Consider the following 19,685-nt stretch of genomic DNA (forward strand, 5'->3'; position numbering starts at 1 on the left):
CATATCACGCTTTATTTATTTATTTATTTATTTATTTTCTCTTTCGATTATTATAGCGAGTGTCGATACCATATCGAAATAAACCGATACCAACCGAATTCCACACGGGGGAATCCCACTACATTTTGTAACAACAATTATGAACATGATTTTAGTGTTTACTTTGCTATGATCCTAAATAATCAGAAAAGTTGTTTGTCCAAACTTGAAGATAACGACCACAAGGCACAAGACACAATAATAAGTTACAAAAGAAAATACTTTTAGGCCTGCAGCTCGTATATAAAAATCCGCCAAAAGTGTGCATGTACACTAGGAGAAAGTAACATGAGACCCAAAATCACTATAAGAAATTAAATTTCTATTGTCGAAACACTAGAATTAGATGGTGATGTTCATCGGCCACCGGTGCATTCAAGAAGAGAATTGCTGACAGCATTGAATAAACGTTTAGAGTTCGTCATGCTTCAGCGTTGTTCCTCCTGTTGTGTAATACAATTAGTACCATAAACATTAGAAAGAAAAACTGTATAACTCATTCTCTTTTTATGTTCATTACTTCTCCTGGTGAGAAGTGACATAAAAACTAAAAAAAAACTGATAGCCGAACCTTTGAACTCATTTCAACTGGTGAACATATATAACATGTTACTTGTTTAATAGAAACAAGAGTAAATTACTATTTTGGCCCCTCTGGTTTAGCCAGTTTAACTCTTTCAATCCAAAAAGAAATTTTATGACGTAACAAACTCTGAGGTTGCGTTTTATAATGGTTTTGGTCCCTGACACTAACTTTGTTACTTTTTTGTAGACCTGGCAAACGGGTTGGGTCGGGTCGGTTCGGGTCATGGGTCAAAATGGGTTAGGGTCAAAACGGGTTCGGGTCAAAACGGGTCAATTATAAAAAAGGGTTGTTTTGGTTCGGGTCAAAACGGGTTCGGGTCAAAACGGGTCCGGGTTGGAACGGGTCCGGGTCAGAACGGGTCCGGGTCAGAACGGGTTTCGGGTCGGGTCAGTTTTTATTTTTTTTTAATTTTTTTAAGAATATCAAACCAAATTCTATTTTGATGCAACATTTCCTTAACTGCTATTTCAATGAAAACAATTCCTTGTTTGAAACAGAAGACCAAACACAACAGATCCAATTTGAAACACTATGACACTCCAAAAACATCGAAATACCTCTATTTCGAAATACAAAGATCCAATTTCAAAAAGAAAATCCAAAGTATTTCAATGCATAATGGGATCGGACTTCGAAACAGAATTTCGAAACACACAAAAACAAAACAGAACATTGAAATATATCTATTTTGAAATACAAAGACCCCTTTTTGAAATACATCGAAATAGGTGAAATCAATGTACACTGTTCGTCTTCCCCAAACACTTCAAGTTCTAGTTTCATTTAGGCAATTCAACAAACAATTGGTGAGCAAGGATGAGATAGATGTAAAGATTCTAAAAAAATAGATCAAAAGGTTTACCTCTAGGGTTAAAGACGGGCACAATGTAAAAGACGGTTATGGCTGAGATTATTCAGAACGAATCGATGATTTCATAAGCGAGATTAAGCAGAGAAGATTTAAGATTTTCAGCCTCCATTTTTTACGCATTGATGATTTCATAAGCGAGATTAAGCAGAGAAGATTTAAGATTTTCAGCCTCCATTCTTCACGCAGAGACCCGTTCTATTTTGATGTTCAACCCTAATTCACCCGTTCCATTTTTTATCTTGACCCGTTCTAACCCGTTCCAGGTTTGTCAACTTTTTATCTATACCCATTTTAACCCATCAAAGTTTATAATAGACCCAGATCAACCCAAAAATTTATTATTATGACCCATATTGACCCAAACTAAGCTGGACGGGTTGCTTTTGCCAGGCCTACTTTTTTGTTGTTAAGTGTAAGGGTACTTAGGTCATTACATACCTTAGGGGTTGTTTTTGATAATTACAAAGCTCTTTTTATATTTAAAAGATTATTTATTTAATTTATATTTATTATTTCATTATTTTCATGTTTAATAAAATACGTTTTAAATATACAAATGAGTTTTTTTATAAACGCTGTTTTTAAAATCATTTGTTTTTTATAAACTTGAGTATTTGCATTAATAATCTCTTAAATATTAAAAGGACTTTGTTATTATAGAAAACAACCCTAAGGTATTTAATGACCTAATTACCCTTACACTTAACTAAAAAAGTAACAAAGTTAGTGTCAGGGGTCAAAACCATTATAAAATGCAACTCAAGGTTTGATATGTCAAAAGATTCTTTTTTGGACTGAAAGGGTTAAACTGGTTAAACCACAGGGACCAAAATAGTAATTTACTCTAAGAACAAAAAGAGTACTATCATGCTAAATAAAAAATGAAATAAAGATTCGGATAAAGAAATTTCACCTGAAAGTAAATGAGGGAAGAAAAATGAAATTTCCCTTGCAGCTGACTCACGTGAGTCTGAACCATGAACGCAGTTTCTTTCTAAATCCTCCCCACACATAGCTCTTATACTGCATAATAATATATTTCTATAAAATAACAAAAGCACGATAATGTAAAGTCGTAAGAAAAGAACAAGCAACCTGTCAGGATGAGTGATTTTAGCCTTGCGAGCATCAGTTGGTCCAATAAGAGTACGCCAATCAGCGATGGCATTAACTTTCTCCAGAACCATTATCAAAACTGGACCACTACCAAGACAAAGATAAGGTATATTAATATCAATGGCCAATAAACTAAATTGGAAAGTGTTTCCTTATGCTTTTAAGATACAGTAGACTTCATCTTGAATCTAATTAATAACGAATAAATGGTATTGTTGAATGTACAAGCTAGACACGTCAAAAGTCATACAGAAAGTATGGTTTGCAATTAAGCACACAAGAAGAACCTATGAATCAGAATTGGTATATCGATAGCGACGGGTAAGAAACAACAGCCTGGATGAAGTATTCATAAAGGGAGTACGCACATGTGATAACCAAGCGTCCAAGCCTCTTGAACTTATGCCGATGGACATTTGTAGTCCAACGAAAACAACTTCCGTAGGTGGCAGAAAGTATAGCATCACCTTTATAGATGATCACACCAAAAAACTATAGGTATACTTCCTCAAGTGAAAGGCTGAAGCCTTTGATGTTGTGAAATTGTCCCAGGCAACACAGTTTTAAATGCAACGGTCATAGAGTCCGGATAGGCTACGGTTGGTTCGGATACAGAATACACCACCGAACCAAACTGTAGGGTAAATCTAAATTCAATCCGAGATACAGTCAAACCAAAGATCACCATTCAGTTTGCCAAAACTGAACTAGCATCGGATAAGCAAGGTATACAACACTTTGAGACTGTCAAGACTCAAGACTTTGGTGGAAAATTAGATCCGATCAAGGGGACAGTACACTGCTAAATATTTTCAAAAAATATGAACGAACATGGGATACATCATCAATTGACTGCTTGGCAGTGGTGAAGCTTGAGATTTCCGACCGCGGGGAAGAGGGAGGGGGGGGGGGGATAAAACTTATATACCGAAAAATTTCTACAGAACTGGGGGTCGAAAACATATATATCCAAAAATTTCTATACGAAAGCTACATACATAACACTGCTGAGCGAAAGAACCGCACTATACTGGAAATCATGTTTATACAAAGTGAGGTGATAAGCCAAGATTAGGAACAATTAGTTTAGATTATTATTATTGTGATGAGAAAAAAAAAGTACCTTGTGATGTATTTTATAAGGCTTGGAAAGAAAGTCTTTGTTGAATGCTCGGCGTAAAATGTAGTGACAGTATGCTCATCGAGGTGAAGGGTAGCTTGTGTTTGAATGGTGAAGCCAGATTGAAGAATAATGTTCCTTATTGAGCTACTGTAATTACCAGAGATCCCATCTGGCTTCACTATTGCTAGGGTCAACTCACTTTCAATTGCCAATGATCTGCTGCATCATAAATCATCATCATCAAATTCTAGTAATATCATTATGTTTAAGTAGGAGTTTAATTTGAAAATTGAAACCCTAATTAGCAATAATCAATGACCTGCCTGCAGCAGGATAGCAGCCAAGCTAGAAGGATCAAGTCCCCAAAGCAGAAACGGAGATTATTATTATTATTATTCATACGCCGCATCTAAACAAACAGTAAGCAGATTCATGGAGTTAACATCAAACTAACTGGAAATACGAATGCAAAATAATATATAAATAAATAAATTGAACCGACCTTCACTTGATCACCGTAAGAAAAGAAAAGAAAAGAAAGAGACGCTTTGATGATTTTGTAACTATTCTAGTGTCAAGGGTCTATTATGTAACAGCCGTTTAACTCAAGGGTCTATTATTTAACAGCCGTTTAACTCAAGGGTCTATTGGTTTAGTTATCGTACCAACCGGGTCGTCAATGAAGGATAAAACTATCCACTATCACAATCCAACCCAACCCAACTCAATTTTTCATTAAAAAACTAATTTCTCTGTCTTCCATGTATACAACTCAACCCAATTCAATTTTTCACTTACATTCATAACCCAACCTAAACTAATAAATGTGATTTATTATTATTGTTTATTATATAAAAATTTCCAGACACAAGGTTATCCAACTTAAAAAGTAAAGAAGAATAGAAGATAATAAAACTATTAAAAAACTATATATATTATTATAATGAGTAGGGTTCCTGCGGAAAGTGTGTTTTTCCTAGAAAGTCTAGGAAGCAATAAGAACGCGACATGTGGCATTGAAGGATTTTAACTAAAAGGCAATTGTGTAATTTGAATATTATTTTAATTATGGATTATTTTATTAGGATAACTAACTAACCAGAAAATTATGGAAACTAAATATTCCATTTAAATCAAATTGACAGTTTCAATTTAAATCATACAAGACGCTGTGTTTCTTGACAATGTGTTTTAACCACAAGCGGATTTCTTGACGCTGTGTTTTAACAGCAAGCATATTTCTTGACGTTGTGTTTTAACAGCAAGCAGATTGCTGGAGGATTCTTGACACTGTGTTTTAACAGCAAGCAGATTGCTGGAGGATTCTTAACACTGTGTTTTAACAGCAAGCAGATTCCTTGACATTGTGTTTTAACAGCAAGCAGATTTCCTTGACACTGTGTTTTAACAACAAGCAGATTTCTTGACGCTGTGTTTTAACAGCAAGCAGATTGCTAGAGGATTCTTGACACTGTGTTTTAACAGCAAGCAGATTGCTGGAGGATTCTTGACACTGTGTTTTAACAGCAAACATATTTCTTGACATTGTAAACACAAACGTACGGGGCGAGGTGGACCAAATTTTTTTTCACCAACGTAGATGCGTGTATTATAAACACATTTGTAAAAAAAATAAAAAAAAAAGTTTTTGAGCACCACAAGTGTGTGTTTACGGGTACCGTAAATTTTCCGGTAGGATTTACGGTACTCGTAAACACAAACTTGTGGTGCTCAAAACTACACACACGACATTTTTTTTTGAAATTTTTTTTACAAATGTGTTTATAATACACGCATCTACGTTTATGAAAAAAAATTTTGGTCCACCTCGTCCCGTACGGTGTAGTTCTCACGGTTCTTACAACTCGAGGTGGTTCTCATTTTAGCGGTCCCCTATATATATATATGGCAAGGATAAATTGAAAAACCCACTTGAGTTGAATAAACCCTGGAAACCCAATAACAACCATTGATCATACTTGATGGATGGCTAGGATTCACTTTTGCCCCATCAGTTGCTTTTGTGTGCTTTGTCTCATTTTTAATGTATTTCATGTGATGAAGAACTACAAAATGCAAAAAAAAATTGCAAATCTGAAAAAAAAAAAAACTGAAAACAAACATACTTATGAACCTGGAGGATCTTCTAGATCTGGAACATCATGTTTAAACATCGAACATCTTTTGGGTCATCTTCAACATCGAACCGCCATCACATCATCTTCAACATCGGTCATCTTCAACCGAATCTGGAGGAGGATCTTCTAGATTTGGAATATCATGTTCAAACATCGAACATCTGGATGATGATCTTCTAGATCTGGAGCATCTGGATGATGATCTTTTCAACTGGATCATCTTTTGGATTCAGATCACTTTTAGATCTTGATGAAGATCTTTAAGAACTGGAAATGAATTAGAAGATAAAGATATAAAGTGAGAGAGAGAGAGAGAGAAAGGGAGGGAAAAGTCATAAATAACACATTTTTACACATTTCATACCTTAAATGCATGATTCAACTAAAAACACTTACAAAACATGTGTAATTTTAGATCAAAAAAAAAAACATAAAGAGAATTTAAAAAAGTAACAAGATCCATATCTGATTCATCGTCATCGTCGTATCTTATTCATCATCATCATCTTCATATTCATATTCATGTGCGGTTTTCTTCTAGATGCTGAATCTGGATCTTGTGAAGAGAGAGAGAGAGAGAGAGAGAGAGAAAGACATCGTGGATCTGGATCTTTCTCTAATTTCTGGTTGGAATAAATGATATGTGAGATATGGAGATGGATATGTAATAAAGAAGATATGTGAAAGAGGAGAGAGATTATACAATTACAAGTATTAAATGGGAGAAAGTTGAAAAGAAGAAAAGTCTGCACATGCAGACTTACACATCTTATCCTCTCAAAAGTTTAAAACAAATGGACGATTATGCCCTTCTCTCTTCTCAAACAAATATCAAACGTGGATCAATCCTAGCCACATGTGAGAGTTTTCTGGGTTTTATCAACTGGAATGGGTTTTCTCATTATAATTAGCCTATATATATATATATATATATATATATATATATAGGGAGCCGCTAGAATGAGAACCACCCCGAGTTGTAAGAACCGCGAGAACCACACCATCCGGGTCGCCGTTTACCATGATTTTTTTTACAACTAGATGTGTAAATTATAAACACCTCCGTAAAAAAAAAATTTAAACGCCCCCCCCCCCCCCCCCCCGAGGGGGTAGTTTTTTACACCTCAAGTTTGGTGAAAAAAAAAAAGAAAAAAGAAAAAAGAAAAAAAATAAAAACACCAAACTTGTGGTGTAAAAAACTACCCCCTCGGAGGGGGGGGGGGGCGTTAAAATTTTTTTTTTTTTACGGACGTGTTTATAATTTACACATCTAGTTGTAAAAAAAATCGTGGTAAACGGCGACCCGGATGGTGTGGTTCTCGCGGTTCTTACAACTCGGGGTGGTTCTTATTCTAGCAGCCCCCTATATATATATATATATATAGAGAGAGAGTAAGGTTAACATACAAAAAGCCTTATCATACATCACGTAGGAGACAATGGTAACCGTTGGATCAGGGGTATAATCACGCATGGGACCACATAATCACGCATGAGACCACATAATCACGCATAGGACCACATAATCACGCATGGGACTATAATCACGCACGTTCTATGATAATAACGCACGTTATATTTTTTGTCATGTATGTTAATGTAGGTTAAGCCTTGAAGTACATTATACTTTCTCTCTCTCTCTCTCTCTATATATATATATATATATATAATGTAACTTATTATTATTGTTTATTATATAAAAATTTTCAGAAATAGTAAAATAATAATTTTGTTTTGAAACTAATAAACTATTTATATTAAATATAAAAACAAAAAAGTTAAAACATTAATATCTATTTTATACTAAAAATACATATTTCTAAAAGAACTTTGTTTTTAATAAAATTTATATATAGATGTTCATAAAAATAAACTAAAAAATATAGTGTATTTAATTTTGTTTTTAAGTTTATATATTATGAATTAATTAAATAATTAAATTATTGAAGGAATTAGTAGTTAAGAAAAAAATTAAAAAATAAAGATAAAGATAGTGCACCAATTAAATTTGGACATGTGGTATGATGTTAGGTTGCAACCTAGGTTGCCATGGCAGGTTGTAGGTTTTTTTCAACAAACAGTTATATTTTCCTTTTTATTAAATCCATATGGCAACCCAACCAAGGAAATGGTTGCCATAGTGGGTAGTCTAAGAAACGGTTTATACCCATTTTCAATTTTCAAATCCATACCACTCTTTAACCAACTATCGATGCTCGCTTCTTAAACACAAGGTTACTGTTAGTTGTTACCCATCTTACGTGATTTTATTATATTATGATTAGAGAAAATTGCATTTTTCGTCCTTTATGTTTCGTCAGACAGTACCCTTTAACTATAAAAATTACCCTTTACGTTTGCACATGTGGTGTCCTTTTGACCTAACCCAGCTATATTTTAGAGTTAGATTTGATCATGTCAAGCATTGCACATGAGAGCGAGTTAGTCTTTTTAATATTTAACCTAATATTAAAATTTAGAGAAAAATGCCCGGATAGTCCCTGTGGTTTTGTATTTTTTCACCTATAGTCCCCAACTTTCTAAAACTACCTGAATAGTCCTCAACTTTTCATTTTTTGTTCCCGGATAGTCCCTGGGTCTAACTTTAGTTTGTTTTCTCTGTTAAGTGGGTGTGAAATGACCAATTTACCCTTTCCTTTAAAAGGCCAAACCACAGGGACTATCCGGGCATCATTCCTCGATGTCTACTCTTACAACACAATCGATAAAGCTTCCACCTTTGAAAGCTCCACGTCTTTCTCTTCAACCGCCCTTCAACCCCAGCCTCGAAACTCCATCAATTCGGGTCCTTTAAACGGTTTTTCAGGTGGGTTGTCCGATTGATAAGGATCAGTTCCAAAGAAGCTTTTCACATGGGGGTTTTGCTAGGTTGAGAAAGGGGAGTTTGATTCGGGTTATTCGACAGGCGATTTCAAAGACGTTTAACGGGCAGAATTCGAGTGTTGCACCGATGAAAAATGTTACGAATTTGAAAGATCATGATTGGATGATTGAGAGGAATAATGAGTTGACAGTTAGTAGTGTGAATTTGAGTAGTGAGGGTAGTTTGTTTGATGAGGATGGTGAGTGTTTGAATGGGAATAAGAGTCGGAATCTTCAATGGGCACAGGGGAAAGCAGGGGAAGACAGAGTGCATGTGGTGGTTTCTGAGGAGAATGGGTGGGTTTTTGTTGGGATTTATGACGGGTTTAACGGTCCGGATGCACCGGATTTTCTGTTGTCGAATTTGTATGCAGCTGTGCATAAGGAACTCAAAGGATTGTTGTGGGACGATGATCAAGTGGATTCGTCCGATTCCGTTAAGCAATCTTTAGATGATGCTGACTCTCTTATTGATAATGGAATGAAAAAGAATCGGTTACCGCGATATGTGCATCAGCAGGAGAGTTACCCATGTGTATCCGGGGATGTCAAGGTAAAAACGAAGGGGAGGGTTAGGAATCGAAGTGTGGCGAAGAAATGGGAGGAGAATCAAAGGAAGTGGAAGTGTGAATTCGATAGGGAAAGATTGGAACTTGATAGACGGTTGAGAGAATACATGAATTATAACGGGTCGAAATCTGTTAATCATTCGGATGTTTTGAAAGCTTTGGCTCAAGGGTTAAAGAAGACGGAGGAGGCTTATTTAGATACTGCAGACCAGATGCTTGTTGAAAATCCTGAACTGGCTTTGATGGGCTCTTGTGTTCTTGTTATGTTGATGAAAGGGGAAGATGTTTATGTGATGAATGTTGGTGATAGCCGAGCCGTTTTAGCTCAGAAACCTGAGCCGGATATATGGAGACAAGATCTAGAAAAGATACATGAAGAAACATGGTATGATCTTGAGGTTTAGATACTAATTGAGGAATGAATGCTCAACTTGTATTTTGACTTGAATTGTTTATTTTATTATTGCAACGATAACAAGAGTTGCAGGTTGGTCGGAGTTTGTGAACAAGAGTTGCACCAAGACTTCTTTTGTTATTTTGTAAGTGAAAATCTATGTGAGATTTCTGTGGTGGTGTACGGTTGGGGTTCGTGAACAGTGATGGGTGGTGGTTTTGGTCGAAGTTAGTTCACCGGAAAGGCGGCGGTGCCGGAATAACTCGCGTTCAAGATTTAAAGTCGCCGGAAATTAATTTCGCCGGAAAAGTTCGCTGGAAAGTGTGGTGGTGGGGTTTTTCTCTAAAAATGTAGAAGATGCCCGGATAGTCCCTGTAGTTTGGCCTTTTAAAGGTAGGGTATTTTTGTCATTTCACACCCACTTAACAGAGAAAACAAACTGAAGTTAGACCCAGGGACTATCCGGAAACAAAAAATGAAAAGTTGGGGACTATTCAGGTAATTTTAGAAAGTTGGGGACTATAGGTGAAAAAATGCGAAATTATAGGGACTATCCGGGCATTTTTCTCTAAAATTTAAAAACCCCTCTCTCACTCCTTCATCTTACTCTCTCACCAGTGGCGGATCCAGCCAGTTTTTTTACTGGGTTCCTTTTTCCAAATCATACAAGGTTTACACTAAAAAAAACGTTTTTTTTTTCCGAATCATACAAGGTTTACACTACAAAAAACGTTTTTTTCTAAATCGACTGGGTTCCTGGGAACCCGGTAAACCCCTCTAAATCCGCCCCTGTCTCTCACTCTCTCTTCTATCTCCAACTACTGTCTCTTAAGAACGACAACCATCATTTCCACGTTGTCACCACCACCATTCCGGCACATCATCTCTCTCCGGCCACACCTCACCCACATTTCTTGCAGACCAGGCGACCATCACAGGTTTTCCGGCGTAACAGGGGTTGGAAACGTGTGATGGTGGCGAGGGTTTTCTGGTATTGTTCTTCATAAGGTTCTCTTGTTGCAACATGTAATCTTTTGATTTTGACTACGGATCAGTTTGTTATATGAAAGATTATTAAAGTGTTAAATTTATTTGATTGTGTTCGATCTCACTTTTGTTATTATACTGCATTGTTTTAAAGTAAGTTTTGAGACTTTATAGTTTATATCCGTACAGAGAAAGGATATTATATCCATACAGAAGTGTTCTAAATGTCGTAGTGACAATTCGGTGTTCTAAATATCACAGTGACAAGTCGGTATCAGAGTTAACGGTTTACGAGATTTGATAGGATAAAAAAAGGTATGTGAGCGTATGTAATTCCAAACCGAAATAAACTGTTGTGGGCATTTATATTTACATGACAGATTAGAATATAAAAGAGCAAAGGAACCGGAAACCTTACTAATCTAAGCGTAGGTACCAGTTGAGTTCCACCGTTTAGAACTTGTTACCTGTCTAGTTAACAGTTTAGAACAAGCTACTGGTCTAGTTCAATTGCTTAATTTTTAAACTACACACCTGGTCAATATTTTGAATCAATGAATACAAACCTAATGTAATTTTAAAACATGAAAAAGAACCTATTATTACTCGCATGCATGTCTACCTTTTAAAAGGCGCAAACTAACATTCGAACATTACATAACGAAAACAGATAAACGGTCTTGAAAACATGGAGATGAATAAAGCTTCTTCTGGAATTGATTTGCTTGAATCCTCCCTCACAAGTCATTGTTGCAAGCTGATCGAGTTCATATAACCAAACATCAGTTTGACAACTTTTAAGGTACTTTTTCGGATGCAAAACCAATAATTATGTTTTTTGGTAGAAAAATGAGCAGAAATGGTTATATTGTGAGGAACAATAACTAAATACGTACTAATTATAACAAAAATGACACAAATTCCACAAAACTCTTTGGAAATAATGTTATTGCATGGCGCCATTAATCTATCGTAAATATTAATGAAGTTGTAACTTTCATATAAAAAACATACAATATTTCATAAAAAGTTTAATTGATGTTATTGTGGACCTAACAAAATCCGATTAATCCTTGTTTAGCCTCTTGATTTCTTCAGCTAGTATCATCAACTCCTACAAATGAAGCAAGTACAACTTTATCAACACAATATAGTAGCCCGAGTGGTTGAAGACATTTGTTAATCCTCGATAGTAATAAAGATGACGATTTTGACCACAGTTTACTGATAAATAGGTGACTAGGCGTTCAGGTATATTATGTTAAATGAAACATATTAAGAACCGCAAATCAAATCTATAAAAATCACCCGGTGTAAACCCAAGATGGGTTGCATTTGCAGCACGGCAGGGTCAAGCATTTTATTTCACATGAGTGAAAAACACATCCTGCACTATTTAATGCACCTGATGTTCAAAAACTTGAACAAAATTACCACTCTTAGTTCTTACTATCATTCATGCTAATTAATGGTATACCTTAAACACAATAATACCTAAGAACCTCTTAAATATCTATGGTACCTCTCGTCTAGTCTTCTCCCGTTTCACCATATTTTGTGTCTATGTTGTAAAGGCGTGCTTGTTTAATCTTCTCCCATTTCAGCATATTCTGTGTCTATGTTATCAAAGGCGCGCTCGTTTAATCTTCCCAGTCCCATTTCAACATATTTTGTGTCTATGTTATCAAAGGCGTGCGCCTAGACGCTCTGAACCAGCCAAACTAGTTTCATACGGTCTGAATCAGCCAAAACTGTCACTAACCAATCTAAACCACCCAAATTATGACCTGGAAGCAGGGCTGCAACAACCTGAACAAACATGCGCCTTGCCTCAACCGACAGGGGCGCCTTTAACTGCCTAGTTTTGTGTGGTAACCATCTACTACCTAAACCAGACAACTATTGCTGCATACACATTCAAAAAAAATCAACCAGAAATGCAAAAACACACAACAAGACATCATCATAATTCAATCACAGAACCTTAAACAGATAACAGAACATTGCGATTGGATAGCAGTAACCCTAAGTTACTTAAAAAAATCATATAGTGAGAAGACAGAAATCAAAAGGAAAGAGGCCATTATACCTTGAGGAAGCCAAGCATAACCACCCATGCTCGAAGCAGTGAGCATAGAGGTCATCAAAGAAGAAGCAGTAGCCGTATGAAACGGTTGCATAGTCTCCAAACAAACGCTGCTCATTTTAACCGGACACCTTCTTCAATTCACCAACCAAAAACATCATCAATTAACAAGTAACAAAAACGGTAAAAGATGGATGGATGGATGTATTACCTGAAAACAGCACGATGAGAAAGGGGTTTCGTCGTAGAGAATTGAAACGGAGAAGGGGATTTGCATTTGGCCTCTGAGGAGATTCTGGCAGCGGCATTGCGGACTGAAGTTGACCGGAAAAACGATCGGGCAGCGGCAGCCATCTTGACGGTGGTTTTTGTTATGCGGTGGAGGTGCTTAAACCCTAGAGCTTAACCGAGCAACGAAGGAAAACACAGATCAAAGGACTGAAACTCAAATCTTTGAACCGAATGTATCTAACCAAGAAAATCAATACAAAGGGCATGTTATGTTTGGCTTAACTTATTTTCAACTTTTCCAAAAGTCTTTTGGAAAAAATAAGTCAGAAAAACCTGACTTCTAGCTTTTGCAAAGGACTTTTGCCTTCAAAAAGGAAAGCCAAACACCCTCAAAAGTCCTTTTTTCCCTTCAAAAGTCTTTTTTTCCTAAAAAAAGGAACCCCAAACACCCACAAAGGCAACCAAGATTCTAATTTCTTTACTCACAATATTGATATTTGCAAGTGGGTAAGTTTAGGGAAGAGTAATTTCTTTACTCACAATATTTATTTTGGTAGAGGGTAGAAAGTAATTTTCACTATCTATTTAAATGGGTTAAATTGAAAAAAAGAAAAGAGGTGTATGAGTTAGTTTGAGGGTATTCTAGTTCATCCAATTCAATAGTTTTTCTCTCATCCAATTCTTATTGTTTTAAAACGTTAATAACTTTTTCATACGACAATATTTTTTTATAAAACTTACACCATAAAAACGAGTGTTTTTTATCTTTAAAACGAGCACACTATTGTTATACTTTTGAAAAAAAATCAAAAACCCAGATGCGTAAAACACAATGGATATTATAACACAGGTTCTAAAACGCAATCAGGTTTCATATGGTCGTGATTATGTTTCAACATGCTCATGCCTCTATTCTAACATGATCATGTTTATGTTTTAGCATGATCATGTTCTTTGCACTCAAATTATGAAGAAAACGTATCTAAAACGCAATAGGTTTCACATGGTCATGTTTCTCTTTTAACATGGTCATGCCTTTGCTTTAACATGGTCATGCCTTTGTTTTCACATGGTCATGCCTCTGTTCCAACATCCAGGTTCTAAAACGCAATGAGTTTTAACATGGTCATATCTTTGTTCCAACATGATCATGTTTCCCTTTTAACATGATCATGTTCTTTGATATTCTTTTACACTCCAGTTCTAAAATGAAATGAAACCCAAAATCAAGATTTTGCACTATAGATTCTAAAAACCAATGAAGTTTTAACATGGCCATGTTTATGTTTTAACATGGTCATGCTTTTGTTCCAACATGACCATGCTTCTATTTTGGCATGATCATGTTCTTTGCACCCCACGTTGTAAAAGGCAATGAAACCCAAAATCAATATTTTTTTTTCTAAAAAGTTGTAAAAAGCAATGAAACCCAAAATCAATATTTTTTTTTCAAAAAAACAATGGAATTTTAACGTGGCCATGTTTATATTTTAACAAGGTCATGCTTTTGTTCCAACATGACCATGCTTCTATTTTAGCATGATCATGTTCTTTGCTTGTAAAATGCAATAAAACCAAAAATCAATATTTTGCACTGTAGGTTCTCAAAAGCAATGGAGTTTTAACATGGCCATATTTATGTTTTAACATGGTCATGCTTTTGTTCCAACATGACCATGCTTCTATTTTAGCATGATCATGTTCTTTACACTCCAGATTGTAAGACGCAACGAAACCCAAAATCAATATTTTGCACTACAGGTTCTAAAAAGCAATGAAGTTTTAACATAGGTTCTAAAAAGCAATGTAGTTTTAATATGGGTATGCCTTAGTTCCAACATGATCATGCCTCTGTCTTAGTATGATCATGTTCTTTGCACTACAGGTTCTAAAACGTAATGAGTTTTAACGTTGACGTGTGTGCGGGTGTGTATAAACTTTAGATATATTTTAAGCACTTTTTACTCGCGAATCAAGCTTCATGATACAATACTATCACTCTACGCACGTTAGGGCAAGTGCACCCATCGTGGACGTAGTATAGTGATGGTAAGATACTGAGGTCGTGCAAGGACACAACATGTCACACCCCCAAAATACCACATACGGAAACCCCCGCGAGGCGTGTGACGTACCAGGATCCAAGCCACCAATCACATTGAACTCATAAATGTATTTAAATAAATTTTCATTCATTAACATAAGGTATTACAAATGTTACATGTCATTCATTTTATACAGCGGAAGCATAATTCATTTGTTAAGTATTTCGTAACCCATGTGTACATAAACCATTAAGCTTGTATGGAGATTCTTTATTTCTCGACCCATGACCACTCCAGCCTTCCAGACAGCAAGTTCCACAAGATATAACCCTATAAACCTGCAAGCATGCAGACAAGTGTGTCAGACGATGCTGGTGAGTTCAAAGTTTTGTTAACGCGTTTAGTTACCAGATGTGTGTTTGAAACAGTTCAACAGTTCAATAGTTCAATAATTTGATTTGATGTTGTTATTAACTCGATTACCGTATGTGGCGACTAGATGTGAATGCCCAACCCCAATGCCTCCATTTAGGCATTGGTCATGAGGTCAAGGTATCAAACAACCTTGAATAGATGTAAGGGGTCTTATATATACACGATGAGAATGCCCAACCCCAATGCCTCTAACTAGGCATTGGTCATGAAGTCCAGGTAATTAGTTCACGCCCGTCCTTTCGGCCCGGTGTGAGGGTGCCAAACCTAATAGCGCTATCAACTAAATACCTCGTTGCTTCTTCAGCAACACGGTAGATGTACGGGGTCTTACATGATTTATACTGTGTTCAATAACCAACATCCCAATTAAACAGTTTACCCAGTATTCCCTTCAGAAACGTTTACCAGATGTCCCAAACCACCGGGACGCATGCTTAGAAAAGTGCAGTGAACTCACCTCGGTTTGCTCGGTATGTTTCGTTACATTACCCGTTCCTAGTTGGTCAACCAAACCCTACCGTGGTTACCAAAGATAATTAGTTTCGAAATCATTCATGTCATGCATCAACATACAATAAATCACACACGATTACACAGAATGTTTTTATCATAATATCATGGCATGACATGTATGGGTACTTAATTTAAAACAACTAGCATACACAACCCATTATTCTAATTAACATTCTCAGTTAAGTAATTCAATGACGACATATGCGACCCACTATTGATTTTCAGTTCCCAAAGTCTAGTCACAATATAACAGTTTGATCACTTATATTCAGTTAATAAAAATTTCAATTACATTTGATTACTTGAACATCACAAACCTGAAACCTTTAATTTGCGTGGCCCAACCATCAGAGGTGTGCGGCCCAAAATCAGTTGATTCATTTATTTATTGTATGACACATCCCAACATTACTCCCTCGGCCCAATTCCTTTTGTTAGCCCAACGGTCTCTATGTTATACGATTACATGTTTTCCCAATGTAAATGCCGCCCAACTATTGACTAATCAGCGAACTCAATGCACATAATTCATATATATAATCAGTGCATGTGAAGCAATAGCAAAAGTGTGTTGGCCATATACTTGAGTGGTTCAATCAAAACAAAGGGTCCAATTATAATTTTATAACTCACATTTGTGTGGTCCAATGGTGGGTTGAATGTATCAGATTGATGTCGGCCATCTACAATTCATACAACTCGAATTCATGGTTTAAAATTCATACATCACTTTCAGATTATTATAATCATGCGAATTCAATTCTTCATGTACACAGATTTTGATAAACAAAACATCAACTCATCATTTAACACACATATTATCCTTACTGACAACTTGATTAGAATACATATATTGTTTAATTAAATGAACACAAGGCTGCCACTTTTTCGTCAAGGTTATCATGAGGTCATTTACCTTAAATACTATTGGACCTTTAGAACTATATATATATATATATATATCAACTTGGTTATTTGGAATTTGACAATTCAATGGACCACTTTAATTTGACCAAACATAATCAGTGGGTTCGAGATTTCAACCAACACATATGTAATTTATTCTTCACTGATTTTCATAAGCAAACAAGATTCAAGGTCACACACAACAAGATTTTCAATACAAATTTTACAAGAGAACTTACTAAGCAAACAAGCCTGATCCAATTCTGTAATGTCTCGAGGGGGGGGGGGGGGTTCTGCCGCACATACGTTTGGAACCAGTAGGGTTTGTTTTGAGATAAAGATAAGCAACACATAAGAAATCCCATATAATTCCCTCCTGTATGCGTACACCTACAACTCCAACATTTTCGGCCCACTTAACCGGCCCACACTAAGCTACCTTTGAGCAACACTAGGCCCAAACCAACTGGGTAGGTGTATGTACTCGGAATGGGCTCCGAGTGGGTTGGTGATGTGTGTAAAATGCAACATATAAAACACATCAATTAAGGCATAAAACTAACCCTTTTTAAGTACTAATGTTGGAAAAAGAGTGTTTTTGTCTTCCTTTTGTATTTTCAGGATGAAATGAGCTCAAAATCACAAAAGAAGCAAAAAGACCACTAATTCTACCATAAATACAAGAAAAGGAACAAAAGTAAACTGCCCGGACCCTCAACGGCACCTCCCAAGACAAAGAGAAGATAACAGAGTCTGAACACGCCCCGTGTCCAGTGAACACGGGGGCGTGCCCAGGAAGCAGCAGAAAAGACAAATCAGTAGAAGCTTCCATTGCTCACCACGGGGCCGTGCCCAGCGGGCACGGGGGCGTGTTGAAAGTACAGCAGGCGCATTAATTGTAATTCGCAATTACAATTAATGAAGAGAGAGAATGTCAGACGGGCACGGGGCCGTGTCCAGCGGACACGGGGCCGTGTCCAGCGTTCTGTTCAGCCTATAAATAGAGGAGCTTGGTTTCATTCTCTCTTATCCCTTGGCACACCACCTCTCTCACACTTCATCCACCACCCATCACCACCATAACACCATCATCCACCACCATCATCCATTGTCCATCGTAGAGTGTGTGAGTCGTCTCGGGATCCAAGATTGATCGTAAGAGTTCTTGACAATCAAGGCCATGTTTGCCTAAGTCTCTTACATCACTTGGTGAAGACAAGTGTTTAGTATAATACTTTTTATTTTTAATCTTTTGCACTTTTTATTTGGTTTTGTATTAATGACTTTAATAACTAGTTACTTATGTTGAAGGTGATCTTTCCTTATCGTTTGTCCGTGGTGTCTTGGCGTTATTTTACTGTCTATATAAAATAAAAGATTTTCACCATTCATATCTCCACGGTCTATATGGAGGTATGTTGGCTACCTGGTCGGGGGTTAAGGGAACGGTTTGGTAAGGGTCTTGCCCTTGTTCAGCGTTTAGAGGTCCTGCTTGGGACCTGGGTCAAATTTAGTAGGATCTCCTTCAATGCCCATAGGTATTGGATGGCGGGGATCCAAACTCTTTGACCCCCTCATAAGCTAACTACTATTAATACTTTAACCCGGCTATTTAGGACTGTATCCCTGCTGACTCAGACTACTTAGCCGAGGGTAACGTCACCGCCAAAAGCGGGGCCTACCATAATTTGCATTAATAACTTAATTCATTATCTTCCAATAATCCGACCCTTTAGGATTGTATCCTTGCTGACTCAAACTACTGGGTTGAGGGTAACGTCGCCTTCAAAAGAGGGGCCTACTACAATAACTAAGATAATCTCTTAAACAAGTGCAAAAGTGCGAAAATAATCAAAGGTTATACTAATACACGAGTTGGATCCAAGTGATTCATCTTGTCTATCTGTTTTTTATTTTATTTTCTTTTTCAGCATTTAGTTAGTTTTTATTTTTCTTAGTTTAAAACAATTTTCTAACTTTTTGATTTGATTAGACGTTGAGGATAAACCGGTATTAAAAGCTCTTGTGTCCTTGGACGACCTCGGTATCTTACCAACACTATACTACGTCCACGATGGGTGCACTTGCCCATATGTGTGTTTAGTGTTAGTGAATATCGTGTTTTATAAATTTAAAACTTGGCTAAAAGTGTAAAAAGGGCTTAAATAAACATCTAAAAATATATTACACCTAACGCACATCAAGTTTTTGGCGCCGTTGCCGGGGACACAAGGATTTTAAGAAAGCTTAAAATCGACGGCCTAATCAGTTTTTCAAAACCTTTTCAAAACGCGCGCATTTTTTTCTGCATTTTAGTTTAGTTTTGCATTTACAGTAGCTTGAACACGGGGCCGTGCTCGCTGAACACGCCCCCGTGCTGCATATTTTTAGAGTAGATACCCAGATACAGAGTCTGACCACGGGGCCGTGTTCACTCAACACGCCCCCGTGCTCAAAGTGACCAGTTAATTTAATTAAAACGCCCAGATACAGTCCCTGAACACGGGGCCGTGTTCACCCAACACGGGGCCGTGTCCAGCTTCTGTTTCCGTCTTATTTTTGTTTTCTGGTCCCGAGACTCAGTTGTAGTCTGTTGAGTGATTCCTATGGATCAATACTCAAGAGGTTACAACTACACCTATGATGAGGATGATTATAGAGGTAATTATTGCACTAATTGTCGTAATGCACGCTCGGTTCAATATAATAACTCATATCAACCATCCAATTCATACAACCATTATGAGGAGCCCAGGTACGAGC

General features: G+C 36.7%; 2 protein-coding genes and 1 pseudogene across 13 annotated transcripts; 1 reads left to right on the forward strand and 2 right to left on the reverse strand.

Moving 5' to 3' along the window:
• Positions 1 to 241: 241 nt before the first annotated feature.
• LOC110872611 (probable nucleoside diphosphate kinase 5) lies at positions 242 to 6,552 on the reverse strand. 8 transcript variants are annotated; one of them, XR_004865014.1, is made up of 6 exons: positions 5,862 to 6,552; positions 4,055 to 4,144; positions 3,736 to 3,951; positions 2,592 to 2,699; positions 2,410 to 2,519; positions 242 to 482 (listed from the first exon to the last, which is right to left on the reverse strand). XR_004865014.1 is itself a non-coding variant. In XM_022121445.2 (6 exons), exons 2-6 carry the CDS (start codon positions 4,142 to 4,144, stop codon positions 451 to 453), a joined length of 555 nt encoding a protein of 184 aa, XP_021977137.1. In that variant the 5' UTR covers positions 5,862 to 6,551; the 3' UTR covers positions 242 to 450. The 8 variants fall into 8 exon arrangements, 4 of the variants coding, with proteins under 4 accessions (XP_021977137.1, XP_021977139.1, XP_021977138.1 ...); XR_004865015.1 differs by having other exon boundaries at positions 3,736 to 3,954; XR_004865013.1 differs by lacking the exon at positions 5,862 to 6,552 and adding an exon at positions 4,238 to 4,304.
• A 1,370-nt stretch (positions 6,553 to 7,922) lies between these two features.
• Positions 7,923 to 10,103, forward strand: LOC110869855 (annotated as a pseudogene).
• Positions 10,104 to 11,248: 1,145 nt separating this feature from the next.
• Positions 11,249 to 13,303, reverse strand: LOC110872614 (protein NUCLEAR FUSION DEFECTIVE 6, mitochondrial). 5 transcript variants are annotated; one of them, XR_002554563.2, is made up of 4 exons: positions 13,004 to 13,294; positions 12,796 to 12,926; positions 11,721 to 11,820; positions 11,249 to 11,463 (listed from the first exon to the last, which is right to left on the reverse strand). XR_002554563.2 is itself a non-coding variant. In XM_022121450.2 (4 exons), the coding sequence occupies exons 1-3, from the start codon at positions 13,144 to 13,146 to the stop codon at positions 11,801 to 11,803; spliced, it is 294 nt and encodes a 97-aa protein (XP_021977142.1). In that variant the 5' UTR covers positions 13,147 to 13,294; the 3' UTR covers positions 11,249 to 11,463; positions 11,759 to 11,800. The 5 variants fall into 5 exon arrangements, 4 of the variants coding, with proteins under 4 accessions (XP_021977142.1, XP_035832524.1, XP_021977143.1 ...); XM_022121450.2 differs by having other exon boundaries at positions 11,759 to 11,820; XM_035976631.1 differs by lacking the exon at positions 11,721 to 11,820 and having other exon boundaries at positions 12,796 to 12,923; positions 13,004 to 13,303.
• Between the last annotated feature and the right edge of the window lie 6,382 nt (positions 13,304 to 19,685).

Source organism: Helianthus annuus, chromosome 8 (genome assembly GCF_002127325.2).
Source record: "Helianthus annuus cultivar XRQ/B chromosome 8, HanXRQr2.0-SUNRISE, whole genome shotgun sequence".
NCBI lineage: Eukaryota > Viridiplantae > Streptophyta > Magnoliopsida > Asterales > Asteraceae > Helianthus > Helianthus annuus.